General features: G+C 39.7%; 1 protein-coding gene across 1 annotated transcript in view; it reads right to left on the reverse strand.

Moving 5' to 3' along the window:
- Positions 1–18,132, reverse strand: part of Ccdc81 (coiled-coil domain containing 81) — a 52,903-nt gene that overhangs the window by 10,682 nt on the left and 24,089 nt on the right. The window contains exons 8-13 of the mRNA XM_070034654.1: positions 13,237–13,327; positions 11,895–12,041; positions 10,798–10,902; positions 7,527–7,699; positions 6,793–6,871; positions 5,528–5,748 (exon numbers count right to left, since the gene is read on the reverse strand). Of these exons, the coding sequence (XP_069890755.1) occupies positions 5,528–5,748; positions 6,793–6,871; positions 7,527–7,699; positions 10,798–10,902; positions 11,895–12,041; positions 13,237–13,327 (816 nt within the window). The remainder of the gene's footprint in view (positions 1–5,527; positions 5,749–6,792; positions 6,872–7,526; positions 7,700–10,797; positions 10,903–11,894; positions 12,042–13,236; positions 13,328–18,132) is intronic.

Consider the following 18,132-nt stretch of genomic DNA (forward strand, 5'->3'; position numbering starts at 1 on the left):
TGGCTATAGGTCTGTAGGTTCATTTCTGGGTTTTCAATTCTATTCCATTGGTCCTGAGGTCTGTTCTTGTGCCAGTACCAAGCTGTTTTGATTACTATGGCTTTGTAGTAGAGGTTGAAATTTGGTATTGATATTCCTCCAGCACTGTCTTCCTGTTCAGGATCGCTTTTGCTATTCGGGGTTTTTTATGGTTCCATATGAATTTTTGGATTGCCTCTTCTATTTCCTTGAAGAATGAGGTTGGAATATTAATAGGTATCGCATTGAATATGTAGACAGCCTTGAGAAGTATTGCCATTTTCACGATGTTGATCCTTCTAATCCAGGAGCATGGGAGATTTTTCTACTTTCTAAGTTCTGTTTTGATTTCCTTACAAAAAATATTTTTATTAATTTTACTACCAAATGACTTTTTTTGTTGTTCAATCTTGGAGCTTGACCTCAGGACCTGTGCACTGTCCCTGAGCTCTTTTGCTCAAGGCTGGTAGTCTACCATTTTGAGCCACAGCTCTACTTGTTTTTTGAATGGTTAATTGGAGATAAGAATCTCATGGAACCAGGATTTAAACAAGATTTTAACTGCAACTCAGACAGCACCATATCTGAGGAATCATCCTGAAGAAGATCTAACAGGCAACCACAAATCTCAGGCAGAAATGACACTGGAACTTGCTTAAGTTATCAATGATGGCTTACATTATTTTTTTCATTTTATTTTATTTTTTTGTCAGTCTCGTGGGGCCTGAACTCTGGGCCTAGGCACTGTCCCTCAGCTCTTCAGCTCAAGGATAATGCTTTACCACTTGAGCCACAGCACCACTTCCAGATTTTTCTGCTTGTGTGGTTCTGTGGAATCGAACCCAGGGCCTCATGCATGCAAGGCAAGCACTCTACCACTGAGCCACCTTCCCAGCCCCGATGGTTTACATTATTATGAATGGGATATATGCACAATCTATGGACAGAAGAAGATGAAAACAGCCATAAAGGGAATGGTTTCTGGCTAATATTTTTCTGCTGGTGACTTGTATGTTAATGCTTGCATTTTGTTAACTGCCTGATTTACTTTATGAAATTTTGAATATAAATAAATTACTTCTAGTTCAAGAAAAAAAAGAATCTCATGGGGACTTCTCTGCCCAAGATGTCTTCAAACTGTGATCCTCAGATCTCAGCCTCCTGAATAGCTAGGGTTACAGGTGTGAGCCACTGGTGCTCGGTAGGTACCAAGTGACCTTTTTGTTTTATTTTGTTTTTTTTATGTTTTGAGGTTGTTTTTTTTTATCAGTCAGGGGCTTGAACTCTGGACCTGGCACTGTCTCTCAGCTCTTTAGCTCAAGGCTACTGCCCTACCACTTGAGCCACAACACCACTTCCAGTTCCAGTTTTCTGGTGGTTAATTGGAGATAAGAATGTCATAGCCTTTCCTGCCTGGGCTGGCTCTGAACCTTGATCCTCAGATCTCAGCCTCCTGAGTAGCTAGGATTACAGGCATGAGCCACCAGCACCTAGCTTTTTCACTCTGTGTGTGTGACTTATTTTAATCTAATGTTTAAACAAGAAAAATAAGAGAGTGGGAGGGAGGAGGGAGAGAAAAAGGAGAGAGAGGAGAGAGAGAGAGAGAGACAGAGACAGAGAGAATTAAGGCAAGTATAAACAGTTGATAGGTTTGTTTGGATCACACTAACTAAATTATTCCGTCTGAAAGGAGTGGACTTCATTTGTTACAAAGCATATCTTGAGATGGACCAGAGAAAGGCCAAGGAGTTGGAAAAAAGTAACAAAAGTAAGAGAATCTTCTATAGACTACATTGTAGAGAATACTATAGATCTTATAGGGTAATTTATATCCATTAAGGGACAGAAATGAAAAACAAGGATCTTTCCTATTCAGAAACAAGGATCTACAACCAATGAGAGAGCACTTAGATCACAGGTATGGTCTTGCTCAATACAGTTTATATATGCTCTTGTACACATAATCTCAAATGAGGCAAGTGTGATTGTCTTCATTCTCCTATAAGGAAGATACCTCTGACACCCAATATGTGATTTGGCTCAGGATATACAGTGTGGAAGTGAGAAAATTTAACTCTCCTAACTCCAAGTCTTGGAGATCAAATTTCTAGCAATTAGAAGTAGAGGAAGAAGCTGCAATGATCTTAGTAACAACCGCAAAGGGTCTCAGGTCAGGCTGGGGAAGACAAAGCCACAAGGAGACAAGTGGTAGATATCTAACTGCTATAAAAAGAAGGTGAAAAGGAGACAAATGTTTTACAAAGAATCCAAGTTTTAAAAATTCACTGGTAAAGATATCTTAATTCTCCAGGCTTTCAAAACTCAACAGTAAGTAAACATATCAATTTTTGTTTTTAATGATCGGGGTTTGGAGATAAGGCTCTACATGGTAAAATGAGCTTAGTATTCACAGGGAGGCCCTGGGATTTGAACAGATGCTTCAGGCAACCCTAAGAAGATACGCAAAGAGCAAATATCACATTTAAGGTGATATTCACCATTGTAAGCCATTAGAGAAACTGAATGTAAATCTAATTTAAATTAGATGTAAATTAAAACATAAAAGATCACTATACACCTTTTAGAATAGCTAAAAGTCAAACATATTCTTACCCTATCCCAGCCATGTCATTCTTGGACATTTACTCAAGAAGAACTATGTATACATCAAAGCATTACACCCAGTCGTTACCACAAATATACAGTAGCTGGGTGCCAGTGGCTCTTGCCTGTAATCCTAGCTACTCAGGAGGCTGAGATCTAGGACCGTGGCTCAAAGCCTGTCCAGGCAGGAAAGTCCATGTGACTCATCTCCAGAAAACCAGAAGTGGCACTGTGGCTCAAGTGGTAAAGTGCTTGCCTTGAGCTGAAGAACACAGGGACAGCACCTAAGCCCAGAGTTCAAGCCCCAGGACTGACAAAAAATAAATAAATAAAGAGTAGTTTTATTTTAATAGCCAAAACCAAATCTGTCCATTAACAGATGAAGGAATAAACAAATTGTGGTACCTATGTAATGGATTATTACCCAACACCTAAAAAAATAGAAAAATATTCAGTCATTATTTTGATACAACACTTTGTGACTGAAAGAAACCAGACAAAATAAAGAACATATACATGGTTCCACCTGGGAAATGCAAATTAACCTGTAATGAGATGAGATCTGGGAAAGGGTAAGAGGCAGAATTGCAAAGCAGGACAAGGACACTTTTGGGGTGATGGTAATGTGTATTATCTCAATTAGGGTACACATTTCATGAATGGATACATACTTTCAGTGCATGTAGTTTATTGTATGTCAATAATATTTCAATAAAGTTGTTTTCTTTTGTTCTGTTTTGTTATTCACTTTATTATTAATATTTTAAATTTCATTCATGCTTTATTTTTATTCTCAGTAGGAAAGCTATGCTTTCCCTCAGGCATGTTTTTGCTTTCACAAATCTTCTTAGGCTGCAACCATCTCTCTTCCCCAGCACCAAAATACCTACACAGCCTTTCAGGATTATTAGATTATAATCTTTTAATCTGGAAACTGTTTACCTTGTGATTTCAAAATAAATAAAATAACATGCTCAGGCAGAAAACTGGAGCAAATTCTACAGACTCTCAGAATCATAGCACAGGAAATCAAGTCAAAGTCATGGGCATAAAGTGAATGTATAACACACTGTACTTTGCCTAGCTTTGACTCTCAATGACCACACTACTCGTCATCACTCTCCATGAGCAGAGAATTTACTGGAGCTGTTTTCACAGTCATCTTTTTTTCTTCCCTTTTGTAAAAGCTTTCTTTCTCTTTCTTGCACTAGAAAAAAACATTCAGAATCACTGTGCCTTGTATCCTAAATCAATAAAATGGGCAATAATTATCTGTGGGATGTTAGCTATAAAGATAATCTCAAGCAAGAATAATCTCACCAATTTATGCTACTTTAATTAAGAATTATTATAACAATGTATAATCCAGAAACAAATGGAGAATTATGCTGCCATTTTAAATTCATCACAGCTTTTCTTTCAGTTTCCTCTCCTTATAATAGTAATCACTTCTCTTTACCAAACATTTACTCTGAGTCAGCCAAGATGCTGAGAGAGGCTTTATTAGCCCTAATTAACAAGGAAACCAATGCCCTAAAGTCACATACCTAGCTGATACACCACAATCAGTAGAGTGGTAGAAACTGACCCACCAATCAGAATAGATCCTGGAAGTGGTCTGAAGATCTCAGGTTATTCACCCTTTAGGTAAAAGTTGGTGGAGAGATGGAACAGAGTACAGGGAGGGCAGTACAAGCACCGAGAAGAACTTGGGGGATTGAAGGATAATAGTTACCTATCAATGAGTATGAAAACATTTTAGTATTTTAGTAACTACATAGACACACAAGTTTATACATCTTAGGCACATACAACACTCTATTCTATAGAATGAAGTATTTTGTTTTTAACCAGAATTGAAGTCTTGTTTTAACCACTTCCATTCCCCTCTACCAACAACCAAACTCCACCCTATTCATCATGTCTGCCATTATCTAGTCTTCTGGACCTAATTGGTATAGAACATAACAAATCTATGCACTATCTTACAAAATTTTTAAATTTTAATTTTAAAATTGGGATTTTCTATTTTATAAATACAACTGCATTCAAGAAGAGTGGATTCCTTTGTACAGAAGTCTCTTTAGGAATCCTGAACACCTTGATAATTTTGGCTCATCAAATATTTGAGAATTGCTCAACATCTACAGAGAAGAAACTGGAGTGGCAATCAGAGGTAGTGTTGGTGAGGAGTAGAAAGGGATGATAAAAAAGCTAGGTAGGAATCTTGGAGATGATGCAAGACTGAGAGCCAGTCAGGATCCTTAAAAATTCCCCACTGGTAGAATGACTTATTGGGCATTTTAATAAACTAGATGATGTTGGAGGTTTAAGTTTAAAGATACGTGTATGATATGAAGTCCTCCTCTGCCAGCCTCACCCCTTCTCCATCACCTTCTCAAATGAAGGTGATGTGGATGTTGAGAAGGTTAGTGGATGTTGAGAGATGGCCCAACTATCATGTCCCGGTCTATTTGAGCATGTCACTACATTTGTGGTTCATATGGTAGTTCCAATGGATAGTGCTATTGTGGCCATCTATTGTAAGAAGTTGCACTGATTGGGCATGTAACTCAGTAGTAGAGTGTTTGTCTACCATGTCCAAAGACCAGTGGAGTTCAATGTTCTGTAAAGAAAAGGAAAAAGAACATGGGGAGACAAAAAGTGAGATGGTGAGGGTGTTTTTGTTATTCATCTAGTGAGTTTTTCTTCATAGGAAAAAACTAGATTAAGCATGTAATGGGCTTTGAATAATGTCTTGCAGCAGTAATGCCTCTGTATCTTAGCTATTATTCTTCTCTGACATAGAGAAAAACAAGGAAAAGGAGAGAGTAAAGTCAGAGAGTGACAGAGAGATTAAAAGAAGAAGAGAAGGGATGGATTGGGGAATCAAGTGTGTCCTTACTCTCTGTGTGTCCTCTGAAGCATCTCCAGATCCCGCCTCTGCTCCATCAGCTGGTTCAGGATGATGTTCTTCTTGTGTATAGAAGCTGCTTCCAGCTGGTGCTTCATGCAGTTCTGTTCTTTCATTCGCCTTTCTATAAGGTGGTCAATGTCTTCCTTACCAAAAATGGGCTCAAAGGAGTCTGGCTCAAACATAGGCAACTGGGAGGGTTTGTTTTTTACCTGGAACAAGAACACACACAAGGCATATTATAATTCTTTCAGGGAATAAACTTTATACTCAACTCTATAACAAGGTATCCATATCTTACAGAAAAGAATAAAGTGCAGGGCTGGGAAGGTGGCTCAGTGGTACAGTGCTTGCCTTGCATGCATGAGGCCCTGGGTTCGATTCCTCAGCACCACATAAGCAGAAAAAGCTGAAAGTATTGCTGTGGCTCAATGGTAGAACACTAGTCTTAAGGTGAAGAGCTGAGGGACAGTGCCCAAGCCCAGAGTTCAGGCCCCATCACCAACCAAAAAAAAAAAAAAAAAAAAAGAATAAAGTGCACAAAACTTACTAGATGCGGGGGGGGTGGGGGGGGAGGGGAGGCTGGGAAGGGATGTGAAGGGTAAACAAAGGAGGCTGAAATGCTTGATAAGAAATGTATTCATTATCTTGCCCATGTAATTGTAACCCCTCTGTACAGTATGTTCACAAAAAATTAAAATTAAAATTAAAAAAAACTTACTAGATGCATGATGTACTCAAATATGGACAGCATTCTGGGATTTATACTAACAGAATATTAGTGAAGTACTACATGATTTTACACAGTATTCTAGACACTCACATACAGTGAGACCAGAAGAAGATAGTCTTAGATGAAAATCACAAGTGCCTCTTCATATGTATATAAAATGATATTCATACTGAAGCGTACTCCAAAGATATGGAAATGAAGGACTTTTTCTTAATTTGTTTTTAATGACTCTGTATTCTTACCTTATATATGGCATATTCATGTGCACATCTGTGGGAGGGGGGAAGGGCACAGAATCAGGGGATAAAGGGTGAAGAGTGCAGCAGTGTAGCACAATGGACATTGATGAAAGTGAACTATGCAATTCATGTTGTGGAGATGGGAGGGAGGGAATGGAAGACAATGAGGGAACAGATGACACTATGCAAAAGGAAAGATACTTATTACCTGACATATATAAAGGTAAACCTGCTGTATCACCTCTAAAACAATAAAGTAAATTTTAAAAAAATTGTCCCCTTACCTGTGCATCCAAAGCTCTCTTGTAGCACTGCGTTTCTTCCATCTTGTCTTTTAAATATTTGGCTCTTTGTTTAGCAAGTCTGGCATTTAAGAACAAGAGAAAGTGTATGAGAGAGTTACTGAGTCCTTAATAATGCAAAGTAAGTCAAAAGATGTTCAGTAAGTATTAATAGAAATGTGAGTGTGATAAGTCAGATGTCAGTGGCTCACACCTGTACTGTAATCCTAGCTACTCAGGAAGCTGATATTGTAGGATCTTGCTTCAAAGCCAGCCTAAATTAAAAAAAAAAAAAAAAAAGCCCATGAGACTGTTATCTCCAATTAACCAGCAAAAAGCCAGAAGTGAAGGCACAGCTCAAGTGGTAGGGCATTAGCACTGATTGAAAAAAACAAGTAAGACTGAGAGGCTCTGAGTTTAAACCCCAGTATCAATACAAGAAGGAGGGAAGGGAAGGGAAGGGAAGGGAAGGGAAGGGAAGGGAAGGGAAGGGAAGGGAAGGGAAGAGAAGGGAAGGGAAGGAAAGGAAAGGGAAGGGAAACAGTATATAATATAAATGATATTGTATAACTGAAACAATTATAAACTATTATTTTCATTGTTCTAATGAAAAGCCTGCTAACTCTAGTTAGCTTGCTCAGTTGGTTACAGTAGTGCTAATGAAACTATTGAGACTACCTTGGAGAAATTATTTTCACACAAAACCCATTTTTCAGAGCATATCTGACTGGACTTACTCCTCTGTGAGTTGAACTTGTTCTAGGCGGTCCATCACCTCTCTGTTTTGTCTTTGTTTTATTTCCTTTTCCCGTCTTTTTTCCATTTGTTTCAGGAGAGCTTGGGAATATTCTTCTTGCCTAATAGCATTCATCTCAGAACTAAGGGGCCGTTTATCAAATAGGAAGGATTTCTAGAATGAAAGAAAAGCAATTCATTGCTTATACAAACAAACAAACAAATAAATAAATCAGACCAAACTTGGGCAGAAAATACTTTTGTTTTATTATTGTTATGGTTGTTTTTATTTTTGTGCCAGTCTTGGAACTTGAACTCTTGGCCTGGGTGCTGTTCCTGAGCATTTTTGTTCAAGGCTAGTGGTCTACCACCTGAGCCACAGCTCTGCTTTCAGCTTTTTGATAGTTAACTGGAGATGAGGGTTTCATGGAATTTCCTGCCCAAATGAGCTTCAAACCTCAATTCTCAGATCTCAGTTTCCTGAGTTTTCAAGATTACAGATTACAGATGTGAACCAACTGTACCTGGCTGGAAAATATTTCTTAATTTCTAACATTTTTCCCATCCCTCAACATGTTGACCAGCTAGTGTCAAGACAAAAGGATCAACATAAGCATGTTTCAGGGCAAAGCTGAGCTCACACTGCATTGCTGAGACAGAAGGAAAAAAGAGCCCACAGAGTTGGTCCTGAAGTAGCACTGACAGCATGTAATGGAGCTGCGTGTTATAATTGCATGAATGTATGCAGAATTCTGAGTTTGTGCAACAGCATGAACACAGCAGAGGGGAGGGGAGGAAGACTTGAACATCTACAATGGGTCTGCCTTTCTAGACACTGGAGATCCAATCATGTTAAGGGCAGAGATCTTCACTCTCATCTAGCCTACATTCTGGTCAGGAAGAGAAAGGTAATCAAATCACTTAAGGTTATAATGGAACTCTTACCACAGCAAGTAACAGTGTGGGAATAGCACTACGTTGTCTGGTTGTTAGGGAAAACTTTTCTCTGGAGAGGGATGAATCATACCATACACATAACATGTGTGAGTGCGTGCGCGTGCGCGCGCGCACACACACACACACACACACACACACACACACTTAAAACACCAGGGGATCCTGTGTCCCTTCCAAAAGGAACCAAAACAGTAAATGAAACAAGCCTGGTCAGTGAGCAAAGGATAGGCTTTAAAATCAAGGCAAAATGAGCAAGAAGTGGAAGTTAAGGAGCTCAAAGAAAGGTAGAGGGCAATGGTGCAGGGTCTAATAGAGCAAGCAAGTTTAAATTTCATTCAAATTCAATGCAAACACTATTAGAAAAACAGGATGGTGGTATATTTGGGGTAATAGTTTTTATTGATCAACATGGATTGTAGAAGAAGCTAACCAGGGAGTGTGGCAGATTTTCAGTGTAGAATGTAGCACACTACAGCATGCTAATATTAGTGATAAGGAGGTTTGAAGAGATATTGGAACATATTTTAGAGGTGAAAGCAAGTGAACGGGTAAGTGGTTGGATACGAAGGACAGAGAAAAAGGAACTGGAAATCACTCCTGAACATGGGTTTGTACAATGGCTTGCTGATAATGTCTCTTTGGCTCTTTTTCTTTCTTTGTGCCCATACTGGGGCTTGAACTCAAGGCCTCATACTCATACTTCCACTTGGTTTTTCTACTCAAGATTGATACTCTACACTTGATCCATGCCTCCATGCTGGTGAGTGGGAAACAAGAGTCCCGTGGGCTTTTCTGTCTGAGATGTCTCTTAACAACTCAAGTTTCCTGAGTAGCTAGGAATAACAGGTGTGAGCCACCAGCACCCAGCTAACTAACTCTTATATGTCAGGAAAGTCTTCCAATCTCCTCTCTGGGTTAAGTGCCTCTCTTACTTGCTCATGTAGAGCCTTTTTAAAAGATTTATCATAGCAGTCAGTTTATAAAACCCTTAGCTTTTTGAGAGTCTGTCTTCCCAACTAGACTGAGATTTCTTTAGAAAAGGAAATTTGTTTTTCTGGCTGCTAGCACAGTGGCCATAGGAACTCAGTATACATCCCATGAGGAATAAAGAAAATATTTTATTATATTTATAAGAAGACTATAAGACTGCCTAAATAGTAGTGTAAAAGGATAAATAATCAGGTAGAAATAAAAGTAGGCCATAATGACTGCAAACATTAAAAACCAAGCTGTGAAGGCGGTGGCTTACCTCCAGCTGAAGCTGAGCTTCTTCAACTATAATGCACATACATATCCGTTGGGATTTTATTGTGATGTAGATTACCCACTCTGCAAGTCCAGGGTAAGGCCCCAAATATTTTGTGATTCCAGTACAAATCAGTGATGGTGATGCTACAGGTTCTCCCCTTTAGATCCTAGGACTGGACTTCGGTATACTGTCCTATCCTAGGACCTGGCTGACAATGTCTATTATTAGCAAGCTCTGTCATGACTAATACTAGGAACTAGGTTGTGAGTTTTGATGGTGTACAGGTAGACACAACAGCCCCTGCCCTGGAAAAAACTTTTGCCAGTCCCCTTTCCAACTCTGCTACTTAAAAAAAAAATCACACAACCTGCCAGGTGCCAGTGGCTTACACCTGTAATCCTACCTACTCAAGAAGCTGAGATCTAAACATCTCAATTTGAAGCTACCCAAGCATGAAAATCCATGAGACTTTTATCTCCAATTAACCACCAAAAAAAAAAACCCAGAAGTGGGACTATGGCTCAAGTGGTAGAGCATCAGCCTTGAACAAAAAGCTCAGGGACAGCACCCAGGCTCTGAGTTCAAGCCCCAGGAATGGTGCATGTGCACACACGCATGCATACACACACACACACACACACACACACACACACACACACACAATCTAAGTAGATAAACACAGATTATAAATTAATTCAGAAACTAATTAGAGACAAACAAGAAAAGGATGAGTAAAAAAGAAAAATACAATAAATAATTTTGCAATATTCTTGAAAGAGGATGAATACAGTCAAAATGTTGTTTGCAACAATAAAAACAGAACTGAAATCTCTTTAAGTTGTTTTAAGGAAGAGGGAAAGATGGTGCGCCTCTATCAGGAGGTTCAATTGATTAGAACATATTATACACATTTGAAAATGTCATCATGAATCTCCCTCTGAATAATTCATGTAACCTAATAAAAATGCTAAAGAAATAAAATGCCATGACTTGGGACACAGTGAGCAGATCCAAACTTTCCTAGGTGGGACAAGTGTGAGCAAGAGAAAATATAAAGGAATTCTTACATAAAATTCAGGTTTCTCATTCTTGTGATTTCTTATAGCTTCAGCAACTCCAAGATTATAGGCAGCATTTTTCTGATTCTGTTCTCTAGCAGCCAGACTTTTCATCTGTTGCAAAAGAATTTTTTAAATTTTAAATTACATATTGAAATTGAATGTTTTAATTTTTTCACTCTATGACATTAATGTAGTTGTGCCAACATGGAAACCCATTTGGAGGTAATGGTATTTTCTGATGTCTTTATAGATTTATAGAAGTTGACTAGGAGAGATTCGTATTTCCTATTCTTGGACTTCAGACACTACCATAACAAAGAACTTAAGCAGAAATGAAAGAGTTTATCACAAACACAGGGAAGGGCAGTAATGTCAGACTGGAGACCATGGGAATCTGGACAGAGCAAATATAAGAGTGTCATTCTGTCCTTTCTTGCTTGAGATAGGGCTTCAGTGGGGAAAACATCAAGCCCACAGGCCACATAAAGCCCAAGAAATCACTTGGTAGAGAATGAGGCAGAAACATGCCTCTGAACAGCTACCCTCAGCCCATCTGCCATTTTAACTCTGGACTTTGAACCTGTAAAGCAAAAGATCTACAGTTTAAGCCACATACCCAGCCTTAGTTATTATTCTTGTAGCACCTTTCAGAGCTATGATTGTTTCCCATATAGCTGGGACCACAGACACATATCACCATACCCAGATCATTTGTTGAGATGGGGTCTTGCTAACTTTTTTTGCATAGGCTAGTCTCCAACGGCAGTCCTCCCAATTGACCTCCCAAATAGCTGGGATAATAAGCATGAGCCACCACCCAGACTTGAAAAGTAAAACTCTGAGCTTACAACTTTTCATAAATCAAAAATAAAGAAATAATCCAGCAAGTCAATCTTTAAGATTCAGTCTAACTGAAGGGAAAAATGCTGGTCAACACTCATCTACACAGATATTCACCCCCAAATTGTTGGTTACTAATGAAAAGTCTCACAGTTACAAAACAGATCAGCTATGTTGCAGGGCTAGCACCTACCCAGGAATGCACTGATGGAGTTCAATCACCAGGATCTACTATCCCATATAAAGTGATGGTGATGCAATACCTGGCACTGGTAGAAAGCCTCCTGGTCTTTCAGCGCCTGGTACTGCTGCATGAGTTGCTCATCTTCTAGCTCTCTCCTCCTCTTCTCCTCACCATAGTACAAAGGGAAATTCCGCTGTGCTCGTTGCAAACATACATAGCACATTTCCTACAATCCCAAATTTGAGGACAAATTTATTTCTTACTTTGTATTTTTTTTAAATGTGTGTAGGTTTTGGGGCTTAAACTCAGGGCTTCACTTTTTTTGCTCAAGGCTGGCACTTTACCACTTGAGTCACATCTCCACTGTTGGTTTTTTACTGGTTAATTGGAGAAAAGTGTTTTTTGAACTTGTCTGCCTAAGCTGACTTAGAAGTGAGATCCTCAGATCTTAATCTTCTGAGGATTTAGAATTACAGGCAGAACCATTAGCATCTGGCTTCTTTGCCTTTACATTCCCTCCCCAAATTCTCCCAGGATTGAGTATGTGAAGAAACATACTTTATAAAAGCACATATTCAACTTGTAATCCTAGCTATTCAGGAAGCTGAGATCTGAGGATAGCAGATCAAAGCCAGCCCAGGCAGGAAAGTCCATGAGACTCTTATATCCAGTAAACCACCAGAAATCAGGAAGTGGCCCTGTTGCTCAAGTAGTAGAGCACTAGCCTTGAGCTGAAGAGCTGAAGGACAGCGCCTAGGTCCAGAGTTCAAGCCCCATGACCGAAAAGAAAAAAAAAAAAGTACATATTCAGCCACTCACCAGTGGTTCATGCCTGTAATCCTAGCAACTCAGGAGGCTGAGATCTGAGGATCACAGTTTGAAGCCAACCTGGGCAAAAAAGTCTGAGACTTAAGCCAGAAGTGGAGCTGTAGCTCAAGTGGCAGAGTGCTAGCTAGCCTTGAGCAAAAGGTGCTTAAGGACAGCGCCCGATTGAGTGAGATTATTAGAATACATTGTAAACATGCCTGGAAATAAAACAATGACATCCTCCCTCCCTGTATAATTAATGGAAGTTAATTTTTAAAGTGAGGAGAAAAAAGTATATACTAGTGACAATTAGCAAGATGAGATTTGTAGTGAGTCTCACAATTCAAAAAATAATAATAAATAATAAATAATTACTGAATTCTCACTAAAATTGAAAATGGCAACTGGGAAATTAGAAGGTTCCCCCCCCACACACACACACTATTTCTGTTAGTATATCTTGACTAGTAGATAGATTTATCACATGTTGGGTTATTATAGCTCGTGAGCTTCAACCATAAATTATAATGAAGAAAGAACAATTCCCAGAACTCTCTTTGAGAAAAAGAAGTGAGGGAAAGATTCAGAGTGGGATTTATTTGAATACACTCTACCTGTCCTGCTTTTTTATGATCTTGGCAAGCTGAGACTGGAGATGTTCTGAGTTTCATACTGTCATTTTTCAGACTAACTGGAGACAATACTCTGTAAGAACAATGAGACACTGAATAATTTTTAGTGCACTCTGGCCTGAGGAGCAATGGAGATGTTAGACATAAGAATGAGCAGCACACACAGCACAGTGTATCAGTGGGTTTCTTCAAAAGCTTTGTCTCAAGGTTAAGAATCTGTATTTTGGCTGGGAATGTGGCTTAGTGGTAGAGTTCTTGCCTGGCCTGCATGAGGCCCTGGGTTCAATTCCTTGGTACCACAAATCAAAAAATAAAATCAATACTTTTTTTTAAAAAGAATTTGAGGGACAGCACCTGGCCCAGAATTCAAGCCCCATGACCAACAAAAAAAAAAAAATCTGCACTTTGTGTCATAAAAATGCTGACTTTGAATCTCAATTTATAAGCTTACTGACAATGGATTAGCTATGGAAACTTAGAAATTCTGTTACCAATTTGAGAGATAAAGATAAAATTTACTGGGGCTGGGAAGGTGGCTCAGTGGTAGAGTGCTTGCCTTGCATACATAAGGCCCTAGGTTCGATTCCTCAGCACCACATAAGCAAAAAGAAAAAAGCCAGAAGTGGCGCTGTGGCTCAAGTGGTAGAGCACTAGCCTTGAGCTGAAGAGCTGAGGGACAGCGCCCAGGCCCAGAGTTCAGGCCCCATGATCGGACCCAAAAAAAAAAAAAGATAAAATTTATTCATCTCACAAAAAATATATGAAGGTACTTTTCTAGACACAGGAAATTCAGTGCAAATAAAATACATGAACACACACACACACACACACATATACATATCTGTCATAGAATTAACATTCTGATGAAGATAAATAAGAAAACCAGTGGCTACTTGGGAGGCTGAGATCTGAGAATTGCGGTTTGATGCCAACTCAGGCAGGAAAGTTTGTGAGACTCCAACAAATTCAGAAAAAGCCAGAAGTGGCTCAAGTAGTTGAGCGCTAGCCTTGAGCACAAAGAGGCTCAGGGACAATGACAAGACCCTGAGTTCAAGCCTCAGGACCAGCAATAAATAAATAAATAAATAAATGCCAGAAACAAGATAAATATGTGAATGTTGTCATCTATCCCATGATGATAAACACCATCCAATGCTGGAGAAATAGTGAGTCTAGTAAGTCCCAAACTGAATGACCAGAAATCTTTCACCAAGAAAATGACATTTCAATTGATACCTAGAGGCAAGGAGAGAGCAATAATAGAGATTACCAAGAGAAAAGACTTCCTAGGAGCCAGGCATCAGTGGCTCATACCTGTAATCCTAGCCATTCAGGAGGCTGAGATCTGAGGATAACAGTTCAAAGCCAGCCTGGGCAGAAAAGTCTATGAGACTCTTACCTCCAATCAACCACTGCCAGAAAACCAAAAGTGGTGTTGTGACTCAAGTGATAGAGCACTCACCTTGAGCTGAAGAGCTCAGGAACAGCACCCAGGCCCAGAGTTCAAGCCCTACGATTGACCCAAAAAAAAAAAAGGAGGAGGAGGAGGAGGAAGAAGGAGGAGGAGGAGGAGGAGGAAGAAGGAGGAGGAGGAGGAGGAGGAGGAGGAGGAGGAGGAGGAGGAGGAGGAGGAGGAGGAGGATTCTAGGAACTGGAGGTGTGGCTCAAGTGATAGGGGACATGAGTGAAAAGCCAAGTGAGGGCACAAGGTCCTCAGTTCAAGGCCCAATACCAGAACAAATAATAGTAATAGAGGCTTTCCAGCTAACCAAATGAATGCAAACTCTAAGGTGGGACTATGTCCGTGTTCAGGGTAGAAGTCAGAGGAGGCATGATCATGCACCACTTTAACTCCAAGTGACAATGGGAAATATTATGGAACTTGAAATGATCAATGATATCATCTAACTTACACAGGATGACTTTGGCTATGCTGTTGAGGGAATCAACCGAATATGGACAACAATTAGAGTAGGAGAAGCATTAGGAGACTGTCCCAATAACTCAAGAGGAAAAAAAGTATCTGGGCCAGTTGTGGCTACAGTCTTGATGTACATTGAGGCATAATTTGCAGGCAAGATGCAAGGCCTTTTGTGTCCTCCCCATTCCAAGGAGCATACGTGGGCAGTACTTCCTGCCCTTTGGATCTCGAGGGTAAACCTGATCAAATCTTGTCTTTCTTCTGACTTTATACAGGCTCCACACCCTGTCAGAAAGCAAAACCTGGGACCCACCAGGTAGATACAGTTGCCAGCATTGCTCAGGCAACCCAGGGCCAGGATGTAAATATTAATATCAATATTTTCTCCAGAGTGTAGCCTGACAACTTGTCAAGACAATCAGATACCAGAAGAAAAATGTCTACACTAAATGAATTGGGATATGGGGAGAAGAATATGTCAACTATTTATTGTATATATTAAGAAAACTAAGGGAAAGGGTAGGTCAAAGGTGGGTGAAAATCTTGCAGATGCATTGTATACATTAAACTGCTTTGTTAAGTGGCAAAAAGAATTCAATATATATCCTATAATATTAAGAAAAGTGAGGGAAGGGTTGGGTTGGGAGCGGTGGGTGAGAACGTTGAAAGGAGTGACACTGATCAAGATGCACTGTATTCATAAACTGCTTTGTTGAATGGCAGCTCCTTTGTACAACTACTTTAAAAGAATAAAAATATTTTTAATTTTTAAGTTAAAAAGTTTCTGTATTCCAGATTTTTTTTTTTTGTCGGTCATGGGGCTTGAACTCTGGGCTCTTCAGCTCTTCAGCTCAAGGCAAGCACTCTACCACTTGAGCCACAGTGCCACTTCTGGTTTTCTAGTGGTTTATTGGAGATAAGAGTCTCATGGACTTTCCTCCCTGGACTGGCTTTGAACCATGATCCTCAGATATCAGCCTCCTGAGTAAATAGGATTACAGGCATGAGCCACCGGCACACAGCTCTATTCCAGATTTTTAAAATGAATTCTTTTTTTTTTTTTTTTGAGTCCGGTTGTGGGTCCTGAACTCTGGGCCTGGGTGCTGTCCCTCAGCTCTTCAGCTCAAGGCGAGCGCTCTACCACTTGAGCCACAGCGCCACTTCCGGCTTTTGGTTTTCTGCTTATGTGGTGCTGAGGAATCGAACCCAGGGCCTGAGACATGCAAGGCAAGCGCTCTACCACTGAGCCACCTTCCTAGCCCTAAAAATGAATTCTTAACAAGACCACACTAAAGCTACCAGCACAACTATGCTTATTGCAGCATTATTTACCATAGAGCTAAGATATGGAATCAACCCAGATGCCCCTCAGTAGATGAATGGATCAAGAAAATGTGGTATATGTACACAATGGAATTCTATGCCTCCATCAGAAAGAATGACATTGCCATTTGTTAGGAAATGGAAAAACTTGGAAAAAATTATATTAAGTGAAGTAAGCCAGGCCCAAAGAAACATAGGTCCCATGGTTTCCCTTATTTGCAATATCTAGTATATGTATGAGTCAAGCGGAAAAGGTCAGATAATGTGATGTCAGGAAAATGAACCCTTAGATATGTATTTTAATGTTTTTTTCTTTCATGCATGTGTTTCTAACGCATTTATAAGATTATCTCTTTGTTGCTTTGTATGTCCCTCCCCCACAGTATAACCCCTGCTTTCACTATATTTGATGTCAGTATAACTTGTGGAGGAGATGGGGAAAAACCAGTTGTTTAAGGATACAGGTGGACCTGTTGCAACAATGAGAAGTACAAGTTGTCATGTCCAAAATGAGCTTTACAATGTCGGTGCGGGGGGGGGGGGGGAAGGGGGGGAAGGAGAAGGATTGGGATTGGGGGGGAGGGGGGAGGCTGGGAAGGGATGTGAAGGGTAAACCAAAGGAGGAGGCTGCAATGCTTGGTAAGAAATGTACGCATTATCTTGCCCATGTAATTGTAACCCCTCTGTACAGTATGTTCACAAATAAAATTAAATTAAAAAAAATAAAAATAAAAATGAATTCTTAAAACTGACTCCTTTTACAACTAATGCTAATACTAATTTAAACTTAACTAATATTTTAAATATTTAAACAAGTTAAAAAATAAAATAAAAACTGCTGCTGAGCACCAGTGATTCACATCTGTAATCCTAGCTACTCAAAAGGTTGAAATCTGAGGACTGTCTTTCAAACCAGCTGCAGCAGGAAAGTCCATGAGTCTCTTATGTCCAATTAACCACTGAAAAAAAAACAAATGTGGGGCAGTGGCTTAAATGGTAGAGTGCCAGTCTTGACTGAGTTCAAGTCCTAATACACACACACACACACACACACACACACACACACACACACACACAGGCAAACTGCTAAGCATTCAAAGTACTGCAGAACCAAGAGTTACCTCTGTTAGCAAACTCAACAAATTCTTACACAAGGAAATAAAGACAATAAAGAACTGGGGAAAAACAATCTTAAACAAGTACATTCAAAATTCTCAGGGATAATGGAGGAACTGAGAACAGACAATTAAGAAAAGGTTTGTAGGGGCTGTGATGTAGCTCAATGGTAATGTACTTATTTCAGGTTTTCAAGGTCCTGAGTGCAATCCTTAGCATTCAGAGGATTAATAGAATAATAATAAATAAGTTAATTAAATTAAAGAAAAACAAAAGTATATAGCATGGGGGCTGGGAAGGTGGCTCAGTGGTAGAGCACTTGCCTTGCAGTTATGAGGCCCTGGGTTCTATTCCTCAGCACCACATAAGCAAAAAGAAAAAAGCCGGAAGTGGCATTGTGGCTCAAGTGGTAGAGCGTTAGCCTTGAGCTGAAGAGCTGAGGGACAGTGCCCAGGCCCAGAGTTCAGGCCCCATGACCCGACCCAAAAAAAAAGTATATAGCATGCAATAATTATATG

Source organism: Dipodomys merriami, unplaced genomic scaffold (genome assembly GCF_024711535.1).
Source record: "Dipodomys merriami isolate MVZ:Mamm:240054 unplaced genomic scaffold, mDipMer1.0.p SCAF_25, whole genome shotgun sequence".
Classification (NCBI taxonomy): domain Eukaryota; kingdom Metazoa; phylum Chordata; class Mammalia; order Rodentia; family Heteromyidae; genus Dipodomys; species Dipodomys merriami.